Source organism: Typha angustifolia, chromosome 8 (genome assembly GCF_048772165.1).
Source record: "Typha angustifolia cultivar Huaian chromosome 8, ASM4877216v1, whole genome shotgun sequence".
Taxonomy (NCBI): Eukaryota; Viridiplantae; Streptophyta; class Magnoliopsida; order Poales; family Typhaceae; genus Typha; species Typha angustifolia.
Genome location: NC_133246.1, coordinates 764,142 through 782,015, shown reverse-complemented (window position 1 = coordinate 782,015; position 17,874 = coordinate 764,142). Strand labels below are relative to the sequence as shown.

At 39.6% G+C, this 17,874-nt stretch overlaps 4 protein-coding genes across 10 annotated transcripts; 3 read left to right on the top strand and 1 right to left on the bottom strand.

The window, feature by feature from the left end:
- The first annotated feature begins 145 nt into the window (after nt 1-145).
- LOC140765660 (CST complex subunit TEN1) lies at nt 146-3,920 on the top strand. 5 transcript variants are annotated; one of them, XR_012105218.1, is made up of 6 exons: nt 148-513; nt 1,560-1,689; nt 2,412-2,565; nt 2,643-2,782; nt 2,989-3,209; nt 3,804-3,920. XR_012105218.1 is itself a non-coding variant. In XM_073104845.1 (5 exons), the coding sequence occupies exons 2-4, from the start codon at nt 1,586-1,588 to the stop codon at nt 2,760-2,762; spliced, it is 378 nt and encodes a 125-aa protein (XP_072960946.1). In that variant the 5' UTR covers nt 148-513; nt 1,560-1,585; the 3' UTR covers nt 2,763-2,782; nt 2,989-3,232. The 5 variants fall into 5 exon arrangements, 4 of the variants coding, with proteins under 4 accessions (XP_072960948.1, XP_072960947.1, XP_072960946.1 ...); XM_073104845.1 differs by lacking the exon at nt 3,804-3,920 and having other exon boundaries at nt 2,989-3,232; XM_073104847.1 differs by lacking the exons at nt 2,989-3,209; nt 3,804-3,920 and having other exon boundaries at nt 146-530; nt 2,643-2,981.
- A 1,096-nt stretch (nt 3,921-5,016) lies between these two features.
- LOC140764381 (probable protein phosphatase 2C 34) lies at nt 5,017-7,588 on the top strand. Its single transcript, XM_073102934.1, has 5 exons — nt 5,017-5,610; nt 5,814-6,104; nt 6,523-6,640; nt 6,768-6,994; nt 7,331-7,588. Exons 1-5 carry the CDS (start codon nt 5,368-5,370, stop codon nt 7,517-7,519), a joined length of 1,068 nt encoding a protein of 355 aa, XP_072959035.1. The 5' UTR covers nt 5,017-5,367; the 3' UTR covers nt 7,520-7,588.
- Nucleotides 7,589-8,437: 849 nt separating this feature from the next.
- LOC140764384 (uncharacterized) lies at nt 8,438-10,675 on the top strand. Its single transcript, XM_073102935.1, has 8 exons — nt 8,438-8,800; nt 8,879-9,009; nt 9,095-9,172; nt 9,317-9,361; nt 9,459-9,503; nt 9,617-9,668; nt 10,017-10,113; nt 10,373-10,675. Exons 1-8 carry the CDS (start codon nt 8,479-8,481, stop codon nt 10,536-10,538), a joined length of 936 nt encoding a protein of 311 aa, XP_072959036.1. The 5' UTR covers nt 8,438-8,478; the 3' UTR covers nt 10,539-10,675.
- A 239-nt stretch (nt 10,676-10,914) lies between these two features.
- On the bottom strand, nt 10,915-17,612 carry LOC140764379 (ATP-dependent RNA helicase DEAH13). Of its 3 annotated transcripts, none has more exons than XM_073102929.1 (13): nt 17,466-17,612; nt 17,237-17,358; nt 17,059-17,131; nt 16,890-16,964; nt 16,748-16,797; nt 16,581-16,641; nt 16,128-16,496; nt 15,482-15,688; nt 15,167-15,397; nt 14,546-14,659; nt 13,283-14,467; nt 11,594-13,189; nt 10,915-11,374 (listed from the first exon to the last, which is right to left on the bottom strand). In XM_073102929.1, the coding sequence occupies exons 2-12, from the start codon at nt 17,320-17,322 to the stop codon at nt 11,729-11,731; spliced, it is 3,912 nt and encodes a 1,303-aa protein (XP_072959030.1). In that variant the 5' UTR covers nt 17,323-17,358; nt 17,466-17,612; the 3' UTR covers nt 10,915-11,374; nt 11,594-11,728. The 3 variants fall into 3 exon arrangements, with proteins under 3 accessions (XP_072959030.1, XP_072959031.1, XP_072959032.1); XM_073102930.1 differs by having other exon boundaries at nt 17,517-17,535; XM_073102931.1 differs by lacking the exon at nt 17,466-17,612 and having other exon boundaries at nt 16,890-16,986; nt 17,237-17,294.
- Between the last annotated feature and the right edge of the window lie 262 nt (nt 17,613-17,874).

The window sequence follows — 17,874 nt, the reverse complement described above, 5'->3', positions numbered from 1 at the left end:
AAATTAGCTACTTTTTTATTTGTTAGAAAAGAAATTCCATTAATCACAACAACAACAAAAATGGTGCAAAAATACATTTAAGATAATACTTGGTGTATATTTATATATAAGATTTCGTACAAACAACTCTTCTTGAGAGGCTTTTTATTTTTAATTTTGAAAAAATTAAACCGGACCGTTTGCACGCGTCTCAAAACATAAACCCCACCTTCCCCCACACCCAATCCTTGTATTCCCGTAGTTAACATAGCTCGATACGCCCCCGTCGCTGTCTCCTCCGTCCGACCCGGCAAACCCGACCCTCTCCTCTGCTTCCGCTCACTGCCGGCCCGAACCCACCCCTTTCCTCGTTACCATTAAACAGCTTGGCTTCCTTTCGCTTCATTACCGTCTTCTGTTCGCCCACCACTTGTTCGATCATTTGCTGCTGACAAAAAAATCCATGATGTTTGAGCCATCATGTGGGCGGATGTTCCCTTAGCGATGCAAAAAGTTTCTTGCGACGATTTATAGGTGACCCATCTCAAATTGTAGGGTACATTCATCTTTTCGTTGTAGAATGATGTTTTGTTCTTGACCAAACACATATACTTTAATTCTTCATAAACGTTTTTTGTTGTTCTATGTTATGTGGGTTTAGGGTTTAAAGTTCTGGTTGAAATTTTGGCAAGTTGATTTAGCCACTGGTTAGCATCAGCATCATCTGACCCTTATATTGCAGACTTTACTAATTAGTATTTGGCAATCTGAGTGTCATGAATTGTTTAGTTGGTTTGAACATTCTTGTTTATCCGTGTTTGTAGATTACCACACGTTAGCTGGACGATTTTATCTCATAGGATTGACCTAGAGTTTCGAGTCAATTTCTTCTTATTGTAAGACTGAGACATCTCAACCATATCTACTCATATTATCTGAAATTACAAGAAACTAATTGACCTAATGAAGTAGATGACATAAAATAACCTATCTATAGTATGTTTCACATTTACTACAAAATAATGATTAATATAAAGAATATTAACTAACTTGGATAAAAGAACCTACTACTGAAGATGTGGCATTGCATAGTACAAAACAATATGCATGTGGTGGTATTGATCAACTCAATCTACAGCTTGGCTTCAATTACTATGTTATGTATATTCTGGACCACAGTAGACAAGCTCCTAGACTTGTTGGGGAAGCTTTACGGGACGAAAAGGTCAACAACTTGAAGGGGTCAGAGCATTAAGGAATTAGATGGTGCACACAAATTTAGTGTGCCATTGAGTTATGTATAGTTAAATGCACATCTAATATAACAGATATGACTTTAGATAATAGATTAACAGTTAAAACACAAAAGGTTTTCTGTGTTCAATGGAAAAGGTAAGCTTTTCTGGGCATTCCTTGAGTTGGCTAGACAGGAACAAAATGGAATTTTTTATAAGAATATGTCCTCTGCTAAAACTGCAATTTTGATTCATCCTTTTACTACATTCTTCCTTCTATACATACTGTTAGATCTTATTTGCTAACTGCATATAAATAAACTTTGACTTGTTATCTGTAATCAGGTCTGCCATCTTCTCTTGGCAATTTCATGGCCTCATCATCTGAAATAAAACCTGGCATACCTGTCAGTCTCAAGGAGTTATCCTCATCTCCAATGTTTAAGCAAGGTGCATCTCTTCGAGTTGCTGGAAAGTAAGTGACAACTAACCTTTAATAGGAAGACCTCGAATCTTTGATGCATCCGAGCGTGAAATTTACTGTCATAGTTCTGTATGTTAACCTTGGAAGAAATCATGAACAATACTAGTTAGAAAATTTTGATCTTTTTAGCTCACCTGGACCTCCAGTATCAGTGTTAAGTGTTTTTTATTTTTACAGAAGGTAGTTGTCTTCTAGTTCTGCTGGTTGATGCTATTTGATGAATCTATGCTTTTGTCTCAAACAGCAAATGCAAAGCTTTCCAACGTTATTCTTAATTTTTCTTGTTGGTAGAAAATCTGTATTTATATGCAATCAGTTATTATTGTTCATGTAAATTTCATACTCTATTAGAAGACTGCATAAATATATGATCTTGAAGATCAAAACATCTCTCTTTAATGTCACTGAGCTGTAAAACAAGACCCTTAGTTTGGTTCCCGTTTCCCTAGAAAGGGAATGATAACAATAATCTACAATATGGAAAATGTTCTTCACGTTGTTACTAAACTGTTCCTGAATATTACCTCTCAATATGTCTTGATGTCTAAATGTGAAGCATGAGTAATGAACAAAGCAGTTGTAACTGACATGCTTATTCCTATTCGATATGTAAATATGCAAACAAGTCGCTTAAGTGGGAATAGCTTCATATAAGTTTATTCGGTGTTTCTTGTGATCTGAAACACACTTGGATGTTGCTTGATGATCTTCAGGCTTCAATCATATAGTGTGGATACTGCCATTGCTGTTATCACTGATGGTGGTGCGAGCCTCATGATTGATACGCACCACTTAAGGGACAAAGGTTTCCGTCTTGGCTCCATCTATCAGTTCATTGGGGAACTCCTTATTCAACCAGATAACCATGTTAGTCATAAATCATCATTCACTTAAGCCCCTTACTCTCTCAAATTTGGTACTAATTTTCTATTTTGGTCCCTCAGGCAACCTTGCAGGCACGTGTGGGGAGAAATGTGGATGGAATGGACCTCAACCTCTACAAGCAATCTCTACAGCTTCGTCGGCAATTTGAATCCGAGCTCTTGAGTTCCAGAAGAACTTGATCTACTCCTCTGTGTCAGAGGTATCAATATAAAGTTTTGCTATTTGATGGCTAAATACCAACACAAGTAGTAGAAATGATGTCAATAGTTTTCACTATGTCCACCTGATCAGAATGAAAATCTTGTGCCTTATGAAACAGCTATCCTACTCATAATCCTTTGCTTGTAATACTATAGTGGACTCCACTATTGTTTGTTGTTAATAGTGTTATTACTTGTTCTGTAGGAAAATAAAAATATCTTAGGTATCTGTCACAATTCATAGACACAAAAGTGGTGGAAGATATTGCGAAAACATGGGGTCATGATACTACTACTATGTGATGCTTGGATATGCCCATACTTGCATGTCCTTGTACACAAGACAAGGACAATGGTGGTTAATTTCTGAGCACTTTCTTGGATTCCCTTCAAGGGAATTGGATCACACTCTTGCTCACCACTGAGGTGAAAATGAGATGACTCACCACTCTCTCTCTCTCTCTCTCTCTCTCTCTCTCTCTCTCTCTCTCTCTCTCTCTCTCTCTCTGCACCGTCCAATTCTCCTTTTTGCAAGGTGCAGGTCAGCCATGTGAATCTTGTCCTCTTGAAACATCCAAATTTGTGCCCGTGTTTAAATTTGTATTCTCTTGGATGTGAATCTATTCATCTCTTTGAATCAAAGATCTGACATGACAAAGTGGATGCATAGTGGAGGTGTGGATGGATATTGTGGGATCTGGTGGAAGTCCACTTAGGATAAAGTTTTCTGGTGCCCTACTTGTCATTTGGACTTATCTCCCACTGAGTAATTTTATTCTTTCAACTTCTAATTTCTTCCTTCCTTTCTTTCTTTCTTTCTTTCCTTCCATCCTTCTTTTACAGTTAGTGTAAAATTCCGTCATAAAGTTTTTTTTTAGAAGCCATTCTTCGAGCAAAGAGGTCAAATGAGAAATCTTGACAACATCGGATTGATTCAAACCTATCTTTCTATATGTTCAGACAAAACTAGTTACCTACTTAGAATTAAATTTGAATGACAACTTTTTGATTGTCCTGCAGGGCTGTTATCTTTCTGAGTCACACTGTCGTGTGCATGCATTCATCTACCACATGACTTTGCAGACACTTCTCCATTGCCTATAATGGGCTATTCAACCTTAGAGTAGTTAGAAATCTGCCATTGATTCCTAGCCATGAGTGCCATCTTTCCTTTTCCTTTTGGTAAAGTCTTATTATTAGATTGGTAGCCATGAGTGCATGTCATTTTAGGTGCTGATGGGTATGTGTATCTCTCTTAACAAATAGGTGAATCATTCCCTTTCGGACACCACCATGATAAGGACATCAAACATGTTCTTGGACTTCGTCATTGTCATCAGAAAAATCAATACGCTAACATTCAAACTGATTAAATAAAGGCCTCAATGGAAGAAGAGGAAATTAAAATATGCAGTAAACTAAACAGATAATAAAGGTTTTGTTTCAAAGTAGGTAATATAATATTTTATAAGCTTCCTAAAATACTTCAATGCTACTATCAGAATTGTCAGTTAAATTTCCATTTGACTTGTATTTGAATACTATCAAATACATCTCCCCCATGACCTAATATGTTATTTATTATAATCTAAGACCCTGATTGAATAGAGACTATCCATTAATATAGAAATGGCCTTTTAGTTTTCTAATCTATCAGGACCACAATTCAAGATATATATAATTAGGTTACGCTTCTCTATCCTCAATAGTATTTTGGGATGAAAAGGTCAAGAAGATCCAGAATAAGAATATTAGCTACCTCATTGGAGACTCGGGCATAAAAAATATAGATGGAGTTGTTACTTGTTAGGTTGGGTTTCTAACCAATAATTACATAAAACTATGATATTAGCCCAATAAATTAAGTGCCAGAACCCATCAGAGATAAAAATTAACACTAAAAATTAGGTGGTTTAAGGATAACAATCAAATAACAAATTAAAATTAGACCTACCAGAACAAATCAAAGCACAAGAGGAGCTCTAATAACTAATCCGAGTGTCTCCAACCATCCGTTGAGTTGCATGCGATTGGGACCGCACGATCAAATGATGGGGACCTGCATCCAAGCGACACGTGGAAATCCCCAGAATGCCCTCCGTTCTTCCCGTCCCCATCAACTGTTCACGGGATATAACCGTAATAAACTACCAAATGATCCCGTACACCAGCGGCACGAGTACGAACAAAGTATAGAAAGGTGGAATGGAGTACTTCACGGTTTTCTCAACCCAAAAAAGAAAAAAAAAAAAGGAAAAAGAAAAGAAAAAAGAGTACCTAGGAGATAAGACTCGCAGAGAGCACTAGAAATGGAGTGCAAGCAATTGAGAGTAGTCATCCCTTTAAACCGCGGCACAAGCTGCCCTCTCTCTCATGGTAGCCATGAGTTCTTTCGCCAAATTTAGCATTCCTTCAAGCCTCTTCTTCACAATTCCTTCAATCCAATCCAAAACTTGCTCCTTTACACCAAAAGCTCTTCTTTTTCTCGACCCAAACCTCCATCTGGGGAGATAGAAGCTATGCTGCTGGCTTAGCAAGCTAGTTTCGCTTGTTGGGTCGTGATTGGATTCTCGGTTCGGGCCTAATGCGGCAGTTCTCGTCGTTTCTGAATGGATTGGCGAAGTCTATTTATACTGGAAAGGGGAAGGCTAAGGCAAAGGAAGGGGGAAGGGAGGTGGCAGATGAGTTCGCGAGGGAGGCGAAGAAGAAGGAGACGATTTTGAGGTCTTCGGGCACGATGAGGTGCGAGAGGTCGATGTGCTTCGCGTCGGTGTTCTCGCAGCGAGGGGAGAAGGGTTCGAATCAGGATTGCTCTATTGTCTGGGAGGTAACCAGTTCTGCTCCACTAGGATTCCTTATTGAAATAAGCTTATAATTGATGTTTAGTTGCTTCTCATGATAAGAATGATCTCGTTCTGAGGATAGTTGAAAGAATTGGTGCCTGATGTGCATTTTGGAGTTATGATTTCTGTATAATTTAATTATATATAAATATTTTTAAAAGGTCTGTGAACTCCTTTTGGTTTGTAGGAATTTGGATGCCAAGAAGACATGGTCTACTGTGGAATATTTGATGGCCATGGTCCTTGGGGTCACTATGTTGCGAAAATGGTCAGAGAGACCCTTCCTCCATCTCTGCTTTGCAATTGGCAAGAGACTCTTGCTCTGGCTTCAGCGGTACCTGATGAAAAATTTTGCCCATTTGACATATGGAAGCAATCGTATGTAATAACTTGTGCAACAGTCGATAAGGAGCTCGAGCAGCACCGAGGGATCGATGCCTTTTACAGTGGCACCACTGCACTGTCAGTTGTCAAACAAGTAATTTTCTTTTGCTGGATGATCATGAAACTATCTATTTGATCTAAACTTCTTTTGCAAAGGGAGATACGCTACTAAATTAAAGGGTAAAATAGCGTCGCCTTGTCTATTATCATTCTAATAGCTCTTTTCAGAAATTACTGTGCTAGTTTCTATTTAAAAGCAATTTCTCCTTAATGGAGTTCATAGAGTTTTTATCATAAAATTCCCATGCATAATCATGAATGGATTCTAGATTCTAAACTGCAGTGTTTGAAAAAGAACAGAAAGCAATTAGGAATTGAAGTATGCCCTTGTCAGTTGTTGTACTTGAAGTTGTAGTAAATTCTAGTCAAAGAGTAATATCAATGTGATAGCTTGCTAGTTTATATACTTCAAATGTAATTAAACTCATATGTTAACTGTTGATTTTTCTTAGGGTGACCTAATAGTAATTGCAAATGTTGGCGACTCTCGTGCGGTCTTGGCTACTATTTCTCACAATGGGAACTTAGTCCCTGTCCAGCTTACTGTTGACTGTAAACCAAATTTGCCACGTGAGTCTGCAGCTTTACATATTTCCAATGTATATGAAGAATGATCAATGACATGAATTCTTTAGGCACATCTAGAATAGCAAAGTTACACCATCATGGTTGTGATACCCCTACTTGCTGATCTCAGAGGAGGCAGAGCGCATAGCGCAATGCAATGGGCATGTATTCTGTTTGAGCGATGAACCTGGCGTACATAGGTTATGGTTGCCAAACAAGGAGACACCAGGATTGGCAATGTCAAGAGCATTTGGAGATTATTGCGTCAAAGATCATGGACTTATATCTGTGCCTGAGGTGACTCAAAGGAGAATTAACAACAATAAAGATCAGTTCATCATTCTTGCAACCGATGGGGTATGTGCAAATTGACCTAAACTCATATGATGCTATGTCTGTTATCCTTCAGTCTTCTCTTGCAGGATCTAGCTTAGGGCTTTATTTGTTACTTTTACTTGATTAAAACTTTTTTTTTGGGGGGGGGGGGGGTCTTTACTGAAAGATTATATTCACCCAGAATGAAATCGTTTGCAGCCTCGTATCTCTGAACTGTTTCAGACTCTCAGTTGTCCCTCTATACCAAAACAGTTGGCTATCCATTTCAGTGAAATTTATGAAGAGTTGATACAAATAGTTGTACTTCTACTAGAATTTTATCTTGCTATATGCCATCTCTACTCTTCTTTTTTTCAGGTATGGGATGTGATTTCGAACGAAGAAGCAGTGCAAATTGTTTCATCAACCAAGGAAAAAGAGAAGTCTGCGAAACGGCTTGTGGAGTGCGCTGTTCGTGCATGGAAGCGCAAAAGGAAGGGCATAGCAGTTGATGATTGCTCTGCAATATGTCTTTTCTTTCATTCCTTCCCACCCTCATCATGTTGAACTCTCATCAACAATCCAAAACCCGATTATAACATCAATAAATTCTTAAATTGCTAATTGTTTCCTTCTCATCAGTATTCACTTCTTGGATCTTTCACTGCTTGTATGTTGATTTGAGCTGAAGCCTTGAAAACTGAGATTTGAGAAAGTACTTCTATCAATCTATCCACTACCTAAAGATGAGATTACAAGTAGAATGTCCCTTTTTTTTTAGTTCAAATTCCAAATTTCATTCAAACAACCTCGGTATTACAGCAAAGGCCGAAGGGCGGAACAGTCCACTCCTTTGTCATACAATTCTGAATTGCTAGGTTGGCTAGCAAGTGGGCCTTCGTGTTGTTGACCCTACTAGTATAGCACACCCTATGAGAATGATGCAAAGAGATCCACCTCGTGCATTTCCATATGATTGGTCTAATAGACCAATGTATATCTTCATGATCATCATTGAGGTTTTGTCCTGGCAGCACGTGGAAGCAATGTCAATGCCGGCCAATACTGCTAACGCCTCGTCATAAAAGGCGTTGGAGCATTGCTCTAAGAATAGCGTTTTTCCCAGGATATGTTCGTTTGGGGTGACGGGCAACCAGTATGCCAACACCACCAACCAAACCTCCACGCCAAGCTGCGTCAACCCAACCATGTAATCCCCCCAGCTTGGGTACTGCACTCAGATCCATGTTATTAACAAGAGACAAGTCTCTCATTTTGAAATCAACAAATTCGAGATACAAATAGAAGAACAAAAACCAAGCAAGCTGAAAAGTGCTATAAAATAATGCTCAAGGGTTTTATTAGTTGATCATTTGGGCTATTATTAGGCTTAGCAGCATATTTACTGATTAATGTTCGATAAATCTGGGCTTAGGCCCAACAAAGCCCATTTTATCCTGGCCTTAAAATGCCAATTTCCACAAATCCCACGCCACTTCTTTCCCATCTCCACCCACCAATCACCGATGCAAGCCAGTTACTCCTCCAAATCCTACATCACCTCATCAACGACCGTCCGATCAAGATCTAACGGTTACCCTACTCCCTCATCCTTCCTCTCTCCTCGCTCCAACGATCCTCTCCCTTCCTCCCGTGCCATCCACCGATCACGGCCGGTATACTCACCTCCCCCTCTCCGCCGCCATCACTCCCATCTCCTGATGGCACTTCCGAACTCCACCTCTCCTCGCGGTGACCTCACCGAGCTGGACACGGCCGTCGACTTCGAGGCCGTCGCGTCACCCGACGGCTATATATCCATCTGCGGCTTCGGCTCGCTCCTCTCCGGTAAGGTTACTGCTTCACCTTCTTCTCCTCAAAACCAAAACCTTAACTCCATTAGTGAAGAATCTCTTTTGGTGCCAGAAAAGAGCGCGAGGAGCACGTTTCCTGATCTCAAGAACTTTAGGGTCGGAGTATTGCGCGGGTTCCGCCGCGTATTTGCACATGTTGCCCCAATCTTCTTTGACCGGGGGATCGCCAACGAGGAAACCGGGGTTGGATTCGAATCCATTATTAGGTCTCCGCATTCGAATTCTTTTGGGAATGATGGATCTAATTCGCGACTTGGGAAGTTTTCAGGAGGTGTCGAGCTTGAGCGTGGAGCCCTGCGAAGGGGAATATCTTTTGGTGACCGTGTTTGAGATCAAGAAAGAAGAGGTATAGCTGTTGTTTTGGTTAGGGTATGAGGATTTAGCGGCAAAGATTGCAACTTTCTATATTGCTTCAGCGTTTGGATTGTGATCTCAGATAAAAGTTGTAAAGGTTTCATTTTTGACTTAGGTTGATGGTTGAATCGTACAGGTTCCTTCATTTATTGAGAGGGAAAACGAGTTCAGGTTTCTAGCCGTGAGTGTCTGAGCTTTACTTTGTTGCTCTGGTGTGCGCTAATTTTGCTTGTATCTTACTTCTTTGCATTTGTATATATGCATGTCTTAACTTGCAGGTAATTCCTGAAGAACTTGATGGATCTCCTTTTCCAAATCCAGCAGTAAGTGCTTGTTCTTGCTGGGTGTAGCATTGTAGCTTTTGTTGGTTGTAATTTTTTTTTTCTGTGGTTTAGTAGTTATGGTAACAGATTGTACCTCTTGGGAACTTGTTCAGGTGGTGTGTGCTAGATATAGTGATGAAGAGTATTTTCAAGTGAGATGCCAAGGTAAAATTGAAGCTTATGTTTGGATTCTATAATCGTGCATTTAGTATAGCATGAAGAATTCACATTGCATGAAGAAATCAACCTGATCTTCTGGACATTTTGATGCATTTTTATTTGATCGTGCTTTTATGACCATATTCAGACATGAGCAGATTGTATAGATTCACTATTGGAACAATGCTAGGTTAGACAGCGTTGTGAAATTTTGTTTCACTCCTCTATTTGTTGTATCCAAATGAAATTGTTATTTCTGATAGGCCAGGATTTTCTCCTTGTGTTGCATGTTGGAATTGAGAGTTCAATTTATTTCTGCAGATCTTTTTAGTGATCCTACATCATCTTCTGCAGGTAGCAAGGAAATATTTTTCCAGAATTATGGACGATACAACATCCATAAGATATGGCGAGATGATATTCTACCATGTCGCATATATCTTAGACATTGGTAAGTGTAGCAATATTCAGTCATTTACGTTAACTTTTATTACAATCATCGGTCAGAAATCCATTAGAATCTCCAATAACTAACTGCATCTTGATAACTATATGTCTGATGAAATTCTTTTACATAAATCTGAAAGGTAAATTATATTTTCTATTCCAACCATTGATAGTTATATGTCAAGTTACAATGGTAGCTTTGTAAAGTGGAATTTGCATATTGCTTTTGTTCTCATGTAGTTACACCTAACGTAGTTCTGCAGTGTTTTGGCAGCAAAAAATCTTGGGAACCTAGCTTATGATAACTTCTTAGATCACACCTACATCAGTGATCGTAGAACAACTATTCGTGAATACTTGGCCTCGGCTGGATCAGGCATCATGGAGGAAGAGCCTCCAGACTCGCTCAAGAGCCGTTATGGAGGGTAATTTGGCAGCTTCAAAATGGATGGGATTGAAAATGCACTACTTTTGGAACTGCACTTGGTTTTGTATAAATTACTCCACAAATCAACTCTCATTATATTCACGTGAATCTGAAGGAAAACTGTATTCTCGTGCAATCATCTTATGAATTGGATTTGCAAATATGTGGTGCTTTGATGCATGACTTGCATGTATCAGCATCTCTCGTTTTCTTTTTGCTACTCAGATTCTACGTTTGAATTTTGAAAGTTGAATGGTACTGCTGGTGTGCCATGTTACATATTACAAGATTATGTTACCTGGAAATAATGTCCTACATATTGGGATGTGTCAGTTTAGAAATACGAGTACCAACTCCAGGATTTTGTGCTCTGAAAACTTCCAAATAGAGTGCATGTACTATAATACAATAGACATCCAGGTCCATCATGGTTCTCCTATATAAATATAATACAGAGATGGAACTCTTTTCAAGACAAAAAAATAAATAACCTTAAAAATAGAACATGCACATAATTTCCCAAAGAAACATACAAGTGAATTCTGGGATGGCGTGTCCGGTGTCCTACTGACCCAAATAGCCAAAGCTGGAATGCCAGTGCTGCATTTCACTATTGAAGTTGGCGGCAGATCGACAAAGGTTAAAGTCTGAAGGCCCACTGAATACTCAAACTCTTGTGCACCTCCATTACCACCAATATCCTCTGTTCATTGTTACCGGACCATCTCTCATCACTGAATGCCGTTACTGCCGCTAGTTGACATTTCCAATTCGTCCATATGAGAAGAAAATTGTTTGTGCGAATCAATATACTGTTTGTGATGTCACCCACAGTTGACTGCATTTGGGCATGCATATGACAAGAAACTAATGAGAAGGTCAAAGCAAATGTCAGGAAATAATACACATAAATGTAATTCGTTTCACGTTCATTGTGCTCCTCAGGTTATATAATGTAAGAATAGTTGAACCGGTGCTACAAGAAGTTTCATCCTCTCTTTTATTTTTGTCTTCGACTACAAGCAATGAAAAAATATTTATAATTCATACATCATACCTCATCACAGAAGTTTCAGCCTTTGGGGAGCCCACATAGGCATCAAACGTCAGGCAGACTGGAAAATGGTGATCACCCAAAAGGCAGAACAATCACCAGAATGTGCCATCTCGATTTCATAATAATCTGTATCATCTACTTTCTTCCTTTCTTTGCCCTCTTGGGAAATAGCTCATGGCCCTCAAGAAGAACCTCATGGTGCATCTGTTCCCAGACTTCTCTGAAACGATTATGAAATCCCTCCTGGAACCATTGTCGAATCTCAGAATAAAGGAAATCAGGATTTTCACTCCATGCATCTCTTAGCATTGCACGGCTATCAATCACTCTTGAGCCAATCTTCATTTTGTTTAGAAGATCCCCAACCCTTCTTTGACCCAATGCCGAAGGTTTCAGTACAGTGGATGGAGGTGCTGCCAGGAATTTCTGAAAGGACCTTAAACATGGCAAGACATCCCCCTCTAGCAAAGCACATGAAAATACAGACATCCGAAGGGCACCATTCTTTATAAATAAACTATGCAATGGAAGCTGCCAATTATGCTGGCCAAAAGTGGGACTGACCCAACAAAAGACCTTGTCACTTAGAGGTTCATAATATGGTTTAGGGTCTGTCAACGGGGATGAAAAGGTGCAAAGAGAACTAGCATACTTAAGAAGCCAATCTGACTTAACACTTGTTACTCCATGCATATAAGGCCTCTTTGTGTGAAGAAGTTCCGAATAAACTAGATAGTCCGGTGCAGACTGAGAAACAGAAGACCAACGATGGAGATACACAGTATCTTTATGAGCACAAGATTGATAGCGAACAGCTCTGGCCTTTGTATCGTTTTCTGCTGATTGACGAAATGAACGAACACGCTTTGCAACTCTGTCAGCCCATCCAGCGCATATAGCTTGCCCTAAAATCTCCTCTTCATTCATTTGTAAAGGCTGCTTACTAGAGTGTACCCTCCAAGAGAGCTCTACATCCTCAGCATTTCCATGATTCCATGCAAATTCCTCACAAAACTTGCTATGATGGAATGTCAGCTGCAGCAGTTGTTTTCTCAACTTCGACATCTCTTCCATCGTCTTCAAGTGAAGTGAGTTGCTTCTGCAGAACTCCACAGAGTTCTCTGCCAGTTCAAATAACTGCAAAGCATAAGCAATTGTCAGTGCATCACTGCTGGGATTACGAAATCTTGTTCGTGCCTCTCTTGCCATAGCTTTTATTTTCTTCTGTCTATTCTTTTCCTGTAGGTCCTTCAAGTTATCAACATCAAGTTTCTCTTCCTGATCCATCTGATCATTTATTTCATGCTCCTCCCCAAACTGCACAAGTAAAGGACTAGAAAAACTTAAAGCTGAGGCAGCAGCAATAGCATATCCAAGTACCAAATTTGAACGGCTATAGCCTTGCTGATGCTTCATGATCTGAATAACTGTCAAAAGCATACGAGAATGACGAGGACTCATAGGATATTGTGCCATGGCCCTCCCTATAGGTGTAAGTCCGCCTTGGCTATCAAGTGCCTCAAGGGCCTTTAAGCAGCGCTCAGCTTCCACCAAAGCTTCGACCTCAGGAGGGGTTGGGAATGGAAAGTTTGCAACCTAGGCAACACAAAGAATATCTAAGTATAAGTCAAAAAAACTGACAAGGAAACAAAGCAAAGGAGACAGAAATTTGTAAGAAGCTTTTTGCACCTTGTCAATACCCATAAACTTCATCAGGAGTACAACACCATCAACTGGAATCATGGAAATCTCAGGAAAGGAGAACTCAGGAAATAAATTATTTTTACTGTAGGCTGCAGAAGAGTAGAGGCGATAACAGTGCCCAGGTCCTGTCCTTCCAGCTCTTCCTGCACGCTGAGCAGCTGATGCTTTGCTTATCCACTGAACTTCATATGCTGCTATTCCGTTGGTGTAATTATAATTTTTGACCTTTTCTTTGCCAGTATCAACTACATATTTTATTCCGGGAATAGTTAACGAAGTCTCAGCAACATTAGTTGCTACTACAACAAGTCTTTCCCCTTCAGGTACATTTTCAAATACACGGAGCTGAGCAGAAGCAGGTAGCATTGAATAAAGTGGCAAAACATAGAGTGGACCAGCAGAAACAGCAGTAGATTCTGTGCTCTTATCTGCAGCAGGAGCAACAAGACGACTTGATTCGTCTTTGCAATTTTGATCACTTGGCTTTCCAGCTAGAGCCTCAAAAGAAGCTTTCAGTAAAGAGACACTCTCAACATCTCTTAGAAAATCTAACACCAAACCATCCTTTTCTGGGGCTTCACAGGTGATAGAATCTTCATCATCACTATCATCTTCAGCCTCACTCTGTGTTTCGAAGTCGGATGAATCATAACTCATCTCTGGAATGCTGTCATCCTCATTGTATGAGTTAAATCTGTCAGTTTGGTGATGGGGTGAATTGCTTCCTATCTCATATGCTTCAGAAATATCCTTCATTTCCATCTCTGAGCTTGCAGTGATCTCATTACCTGCTTGTCCCAAGGATCTTTGTTCAGTAGGCCACCGTGATGCTTTCCGTAACTTCTTACACAAGAATTCCACTTCCCTCTGTCCAGTAACAAACACAAGTATTCCACCAGGTGGGAGTCTCTTGTGGATTGACATGACCTTCTTATAAGCTTGACCTATATAGTCTTCTTGTGTCTTTTTTGAGAAGTGAATTGTCACGGGAAACTGTCTGACAGGAACCTCTAGAACTGGCGGGATATCGGAGAACAGTTTCCTGTTTGAAATGAAGTCCTCAACTCGCAAGGTAGCACTCATTAGCACAACTTTCAACTGACTGACCATATTTTCTTGACTGATGCTCACTCCAGACAGTATCTTCTCCTGCTGTTCCATATATAATTTCTGCCATGCGCATTCAGGTTAATCAGCACAAAGATTCTTTATCAATATAGATGGAAAGACAAGTTAACGGATATATACCTTGCGAAGTCTTATTACTCGTGATAGCATGCCAAGTAGTATATCTGTGTTCAAGCTCCTTTCATGGGCTTCATCCAAGATGACCACAGAATAGCGCTTCAACAGAAAATCACTCTGCGGAGGAGCCAATTTACTAATTTAGTGAATATCCTGAACCATTTTGGTATCGTTTAGATAAAGCTTCTTTAAAAGGATAAAGGGGCTTGGAGGATCAACATAGGTCTTTCCCAGCAGATGACGGCATTATGAATAAGTTCAATTAAAAAATCACAGAAGCCCAGTGAATAAAACCTTTGCAATTAGTCAAGAAAAAAAAACTTCTAGAAGATTTGAATTTACAACACCAATCATTCTTGTCATTGATACGGTAGCTACACTAGAACGATATTATTTTACCCATGGGGAGCTTTCATTTTCCCTCTCCAAGAGCCGAGAAGAACTAATTGAACTAGGGAAGGATGTTGCACAAGATCATTGTTCACCCATACCAAATGTGAAGTTTATATTCAATTATAAAATTCTTTACTATACATGCTATTTTCCATCTAGTAAGTAACGATCATGATGGAAAAGACAGTTGTGTATCAAAATAAGTACATGGGCAGAATTTTAGCAGAGAACCTGGACTTCTCGAAGTAAAATTCCGTCAGTCATGAACTTGATGGAGCAGCTTTGGCCTATCATTTTATCATGCCTAACTTGAAAACCAACCTCCTTTCCAAGACGGAGTCCTAACTCAAAGGATACTCGCTTGGCAGTGGCAAGAACCGCAACACGACGTGGTTGTGTTACGCCTATGATTCCTTTTCTGTCAAAACGGTCACTTGAACCGAAACCAGCTTCATATAAGAACTGTAACATGAAATTTAAACAAAGAGCAATAAGTATTGCATGGCAAATCGAATGATAAACAAGAAATACCTAGTGGACATGTACCTGAGGAACCTGTGTAGTTTTTCCACATCCTGTTTCTCCACATAAAATTACAATAGAATGTTCATTGATAGCTTCCATTATTTCCTGTTCCATCATTACTATAGGGAGATCCTTCCTTTTCTCCTCAATCTCATGTGGCCTTGATACATGCACTAAAGTTGGGGCAACATTCACATGTTCCTGGATCATAAGATCTACCCCTCTGGCCTGGAGTTTGAAAAAGCAAATGAAAAAACAAGTCATCTAAGAAGTTCAACAATGTAAAAAAAACAGAAATAACAAGCCATGGACATTAGAAAGAGACTGGTGCAACTTTGTGATCATGTTGATAATAGTGCAGAATAATCAAATACAATGTTGTATGTTCTAGATATATCATATTGTCTTAGAGCAACAATGATTTAGATTCATTCATTGGAGTGGAGGAGCATTCTTTGGTAGTGCAAAAGAATCAATAATTAATAATGTGGACTGAAGGGAGATTCATACTCCACAAGGACTGAAGAAAGATATACTCCACAAGGCCGTTGCTCAGAGTTTTGGGCACAAAAAAAGGTATAATAAGTGGTTAATATGTGACCATAAAAACTAACATATATAGCCTGTATTAGCTAATACAATTATTCGTATAAATATTATGCCACACCTGTGAATTAATCCCTTGTTCCATCTGACAAGGTCTTAAAGTGGATGTGGAGTTCCTCTGATCTTCTGGCTTTTTAATACCAATGTCTTCATCTGTTTCTGCTAATGGGGGTGGCACACTTAATCCAATATCCATAACTGGTTGGCTCTTACCAGTTGCCTCTGCTTCAGTTCCAAGAGAAATGCTAAGAGTCTTATTCTCTTGCTCCTTACATTTCATCGGAAGAACAGAATCAAATTTCTGTGTGACATCAGTCTCCTCAGAATCTTTCTGACTGATCTTTTTGAAAGGTGAGACTTCATCAGGTACCTCCAATCCTGCCTTAGACAACTGTACAGCACGCCTCCGTTTTTCCTTCAAAGTCTCGGCCTAGATCACAATTATCCGTATATCAAAACAAGATCAAAACCAACAACATAACCTAGTCAAGAAATCCTACTAAATGTTACATACTTGACCAATAGTCCCTGAAGAATGGAGAAGAGAATATGCACCATCCCCTATTTTATACTTCCTGCAGCAGGACCAGAAAAAAGTGATCGATCATTCAGAGAAGTAATCACAAAATCGGCACCACGATCAAGAGTACAATTAGGCTGAAACAAAACAATGCAGCATACCCCAGAAGCTTAATACTTTTGGCTTGCAGCAACTTACTTTGCTTCTCCTCCTGAATAAAAGGATCGCACACAAATTTAATAAGATAAAACCAACAAAAAAAAAAAAAAACTCTGAAGTCCAAAAAAGGAGACAAGCACATACCTCCAACTTCTTTAACTTCCTTTGCATGCTTTTGCTCATGGCTGGAGCTTCTCTATTCTTGCTCTTCTTAGATACCTGACAGAAAGATGGAAAATCTCTAAAGGCAATGATTATCATTACCCAATTTGTTAAAAATATCAAAAAGTACCCATATATAATCTAGAAATACCTCGCCTTCTCCTTTCAATTTGCTCTTTTTCTTGTCAAACAAAATAATTGCGTTGCTTCCATCCCCATTAGAACTGCGACGTAGAGAAAATAATTACAAGATCATCAATTCCAACTTGAAACTTCCATAACTTAAATACGAATCAAATAAACTAAATAATCAAATGAATAAATCTTACTCCAATCCGTCTTGAATAGCGTCTGGTTCCAAGAGTGCAACAGTGGCATCCAAAGACTGACTATGATCCCCCAATCTCGAGCCCATCCTTCTTCGCGTTTTGTAGAGTTCCACTCCCGAAACCTAAAAAGAGACGCGCCTTTAGATCATACATCCAAGCAAGAAGGGCTTAATCGCAATAATTCCCCCATAAAAAGAGCAAATAAGAGAAGAATTAGGGCTCCCGTAACTCCGTGTCGAGAGACGGAGAGAGTCTTCTAAACCCTAAACCCTCGAATTACCGGGGATTTGGGAAATTTTGCTAACGGAGCGAGTGAGTTTTTATTTTAGTCCCACATCGGAAGTCCGAGTGTTATTCGGGACAGAGAGGTTTATAAAAGGAGGAGGAGGGCAACTTATAAATAGTTAACCCGTCCTGTCGGGGGTGAGAGGCGACTCGTCAATGATCGGATAGAGACGGCGAGTCGTGCCGACACCCTACGAAGCGAACACGTCTTTGTGTGCGAGTGAGTTCGCCCCTTACTTTGGGTGCGGCTCGCCCGCCAATTTTTGGAAGGTTACCTCCTCTGAGAGGGCCTACCTACATAACATTACAACAAAAAATTATTAATTATTTTGGGCGAATTTTACTTAATCTGA